The 3513-nt window shown below is 34.4% G+C and overlaps 1 protein-coding gene across 1 annotated transcript; it reads right to left on the reverse strand.

The window, feature by feature from the left end:
- Positions 1-445: 445 nt before the first annotated feature.
- On the reverse strand, positions 446-1597 carry LOC145566812 (F-box protein At2g26160-like). The gene has a single exon (XM_081626111.1). The coding sequence runs from the start codon at positions 1595-1597 to the stop codon at positions 446-448; it is 1152 nt and encodes a 383-aa protein (XP_081482237.1).
- Between the last annotated feature and the right edge of the window lie 1916 nt (positions 1598-3513).

Consider the following 3513-nt stretch of genomic DNA (forward strand, 5'->3'; position numbering starts at 1 on the left):
TAATTATGATTCTCGCCATACTTAGTCAACATATATATCAATACGTTTCTTAACCACGAAAGAATCAGTTTGACACTAGTAATGTAAATTACTCAAATATTTGCATACTTGTTCTAATGCATTTTCAAGTACAATGACAAAGACTATTTCAATATATACCAAATTCATTAAAAAAAAAAAGGTTTCAAACTACCTCAATTATTTGTGAAAATATAGTGCAAAGAATCATAAGATTCATACCTATTATTAAACAAAAATGAAAAAAGTGAGTTATACAATAGCAATCCACCTAGCTACGAGATTAATTTACATACACCAAAGATGGGTTTTCCAAAAATGATAAGCACTATAACATGAATCTTCCTATGGTCTATACCAAAGCATGCAATGTACCAAAACAAAAATGTTTTTAGAGAATACTACGTACATTTTGCGTGACATTTCTCTACCAAGGCAAAGGAGCAACCCAAACCGCGGAGGGATCCGAAGTCTTCAACCAATCGGGTTGCATCCGACAAAGCGATTTGATACCCGAATAATCCATATCATAAACACCCATATCAATTCCGGGTCGAATAAACCCGAAATCCTTCACATTCCTTTGTCTATCATCCGTGAAATATATCTTGTTCCCTTCAATCCCACTAACCTCCAATAAAGACAAACAAATAGAAGTATTCATACCCAAGAACAATGCATACTCCCCAAGTCCATAGACCTCGACCCATTTACCAATACCCGAATCCATTTTACACACCCGAAACTCCCGGGTTGAAATCGGAGGATCCACATTAGGGGCATTATTGTAAATATCCTCATCATCACTGGCATTTTCGTAATAAAATGCTTCATTAAACTGAAATTTCCTAAGTACCCTACAAAGCTCCCCTTTAATTTCAACCAAGTAATACTTCTGCCTTACAATTTTCGACACATCGGACGGCTGAGATGTAATCTCCTTAATCAAGCAACGGTCAAGATTGCAAGTGAATATCTTACCATAATCATTAACCACATAAAATCTCCCCTTAAAGAACAAACCATCAGAAAACCCACATTCATCCTCACAACACAAAAAATGCAACTTAGTCCAAGAAGCATCACCAACCCTACAAAACGCAGCACCTTGTACTTCATAAAGTATCAAAACGACACACTTCGAGTCTAACGAAGGAGAAGAAGAAAGAAGCGCCTTTTCAACATTTTCCGAAATTCTTGGAAGCCAACGACGCCGTTTGATGAAAGGATTAAGAAGATAAATAGAATTAGACGAGCTGTGATTGTCTATAGTGAGGACTAGCCAACCATCATATGAGCCGCGACACCGGTGAGAACAGGGAACGTTGATGTTGTGATAATGCTGATCGGACGGTGGAAAATTGATGAATTTCCGGTGATGGGTTTTACGTGGAACGGTGATAATGAGGCCAGGGATTGGGTGTGATAAGGTGTAGCGGTTGTACTTTGCGATTGATCTCCAAGACGAACATACACCGCTGATTAGAATGTGATCAGATGGTTTTTTGATTCGTTTGATGATCAAAGATAGGACATCTTTGTTCATTTCTGACCAATCGTCAGTGCGAGACTTAACCATTTTTATGATTGGAGAAATGGAAGAAAGAAGGAGAAAAAAAACAGGGGAGGTTGAAACAGGGGAAAACAGAGGTATTTAAGGGGTTAGGGTTTAAAGTGTTACTTGGGGATCAAGGATTTTAAGTGGGGATTAAGGTTAAATTAAGGTTTTTACTTGGGGATTACGGTGTTTGTGTTTTAAGTGGGGAATAACGGTAAGTCGGTTATGTTCGCCGCTTGGGTTATTTTGGGGGGCTTTGGGGCTTTAAATTATGGGTTTTCAAGATTCAAACTAGTCAAAATTTATTTAAGATCGTAACCATTAACCAAGAGTGACTGAGCCTCGTTCACTTCGCCTTATTTTTACTGATCTGAAATTATTTTTTTAGAACTAAAATTATTTTTATTGATTTTCAGTTATATTTTTCTTTTAGGTTACTGATTTTTGCTGAACTGAAATTATTTTGACGGAATATTATTTTTTTAAAGCTGAAGTGAACAGGGTTTGAATGTAACCTTTTTTTTTTCAAACTCTTTTTATGTGGGTTTATAGACAACAAATGTATAAGAATTAAGAAAGGATGTAACGCAGAGTAGTGAGAGTGAGGGATAATTTAACGGGTTAGAGCTTCCCTTCTGGTCCCAAGAAATCTTGAGAGGAATCTCATCACTTGCCCTTATGACTCTCTAAAAAAAAAGTAATAGAGTTTAGGGCATGCTTAGAATGAGGGTAATATATTAAGAGGATAATAAAAGTCAAAATTAAAAAACATAAGTTATTAAAGGTATTGTTATAGGAGGTATGGTCTTTACAAACAAAAAAAAGGTAGTTGTTCCATGATGAGGAAAAGAAAGAGATGGAGGAATTATTACCCTCATAATGAGGGTAATAGTTATACACCTTCCCCCTAGTGTAACTATTACCCTCAAAATGAGCCTTTTTCTTCACCTCATACACCATCACTACATAATTTGTCTTACAAGCACACCAGCCATCACTATCTCATCACTCCCTATTTACTTTCATTTTGCTTAGTTTGACTTTTATTACCTTAATAATACATTTTCCTCAATCCAAGCATGCCCTTAATGCGAATTAGAGATCACGAAAAAGTCCAACTTGACCTATTCTGATCCAATAGAGCCCTAAAATCTTAGCTTAATAAAAATCACAAAAGAACATCTTACAGCTACCGCCTCTAATGCAACCCACTACCATAGAGCCCTAAAATCTTCAAATCACAGTTTGATTGCTGATTTTATTGATTTAGTTTTAGGTATGAAACTTTGATTAGACAAAATGACAAATCAACAAAATCAAGTTAATTAATTTGGCTAAATAGTTGTAGGAGAAAACATTTAATTGAGGAGATTAACAACCAAAATGAACTGTTCTCTCTAGTTCATCTTGCTGTAGTTGTGGTGTGTACGTGTTGCTTCTTATGCTATTACACTTGCAGTACGTAATAAAATAAAAGATATGGAAATTTTGCAAAAAACCACCTTTTAATCTTGTTTTTTTGCATATAACCACTTTTTTAAAAAATGTTGCAAAATACCACCAATTTTAAAAATTTTGTTTCAAATTACCACCAATTCAATGTAAAACAATTGATAAATTTGCCTTAAAAAGTGGTAATTTGCAACAAAATTTTTAAAATTGGTGGTCTTTTACAACATTTTTTTTAAAAGGTGGTTATATGCAAAAAAAAAACAAGATTTAAAAGGTGGTTTTTTTGCAAAATTTCCTAAAAGATATTAAAGCAATGATCAAGGAAAGAGATCAATAAAAGTAATAAGGGAAGAAAAATCCATATTCAAAATCATTCCTAATTGGTTCATTAATCAATGAAGAATCATGTCATACATGGATCCAAATCGCTTGATAAACTGAATCTTATCATGTCATATAAGAAAACAAATCAGTTGATAAGCTAA

Source organism: Chenopodium album, chromosome 11 (genome assembly GCF_948465745.1).
Source record: "Chenopodium album chromosome 11, dcCheAlbu1.1, whole genome shotgun sequence".
Lineage (NCBI taxonomy): Eukaryota > Viridiplantae > Streptophyta > Magnoliopsida > Caryophyllales > Amaranthaceae > Chenopodium > Chenopodium album.

Excerpts from the sequence above, each read along its gene's own strand:
- LOC145566812 (XM_081626111.1), bottom strand. The coding sequence starts at position 1,597 with ATGGTTAAGTCTCGCACTGACGATTGGTCAGAAATGAACAAAGATGTC.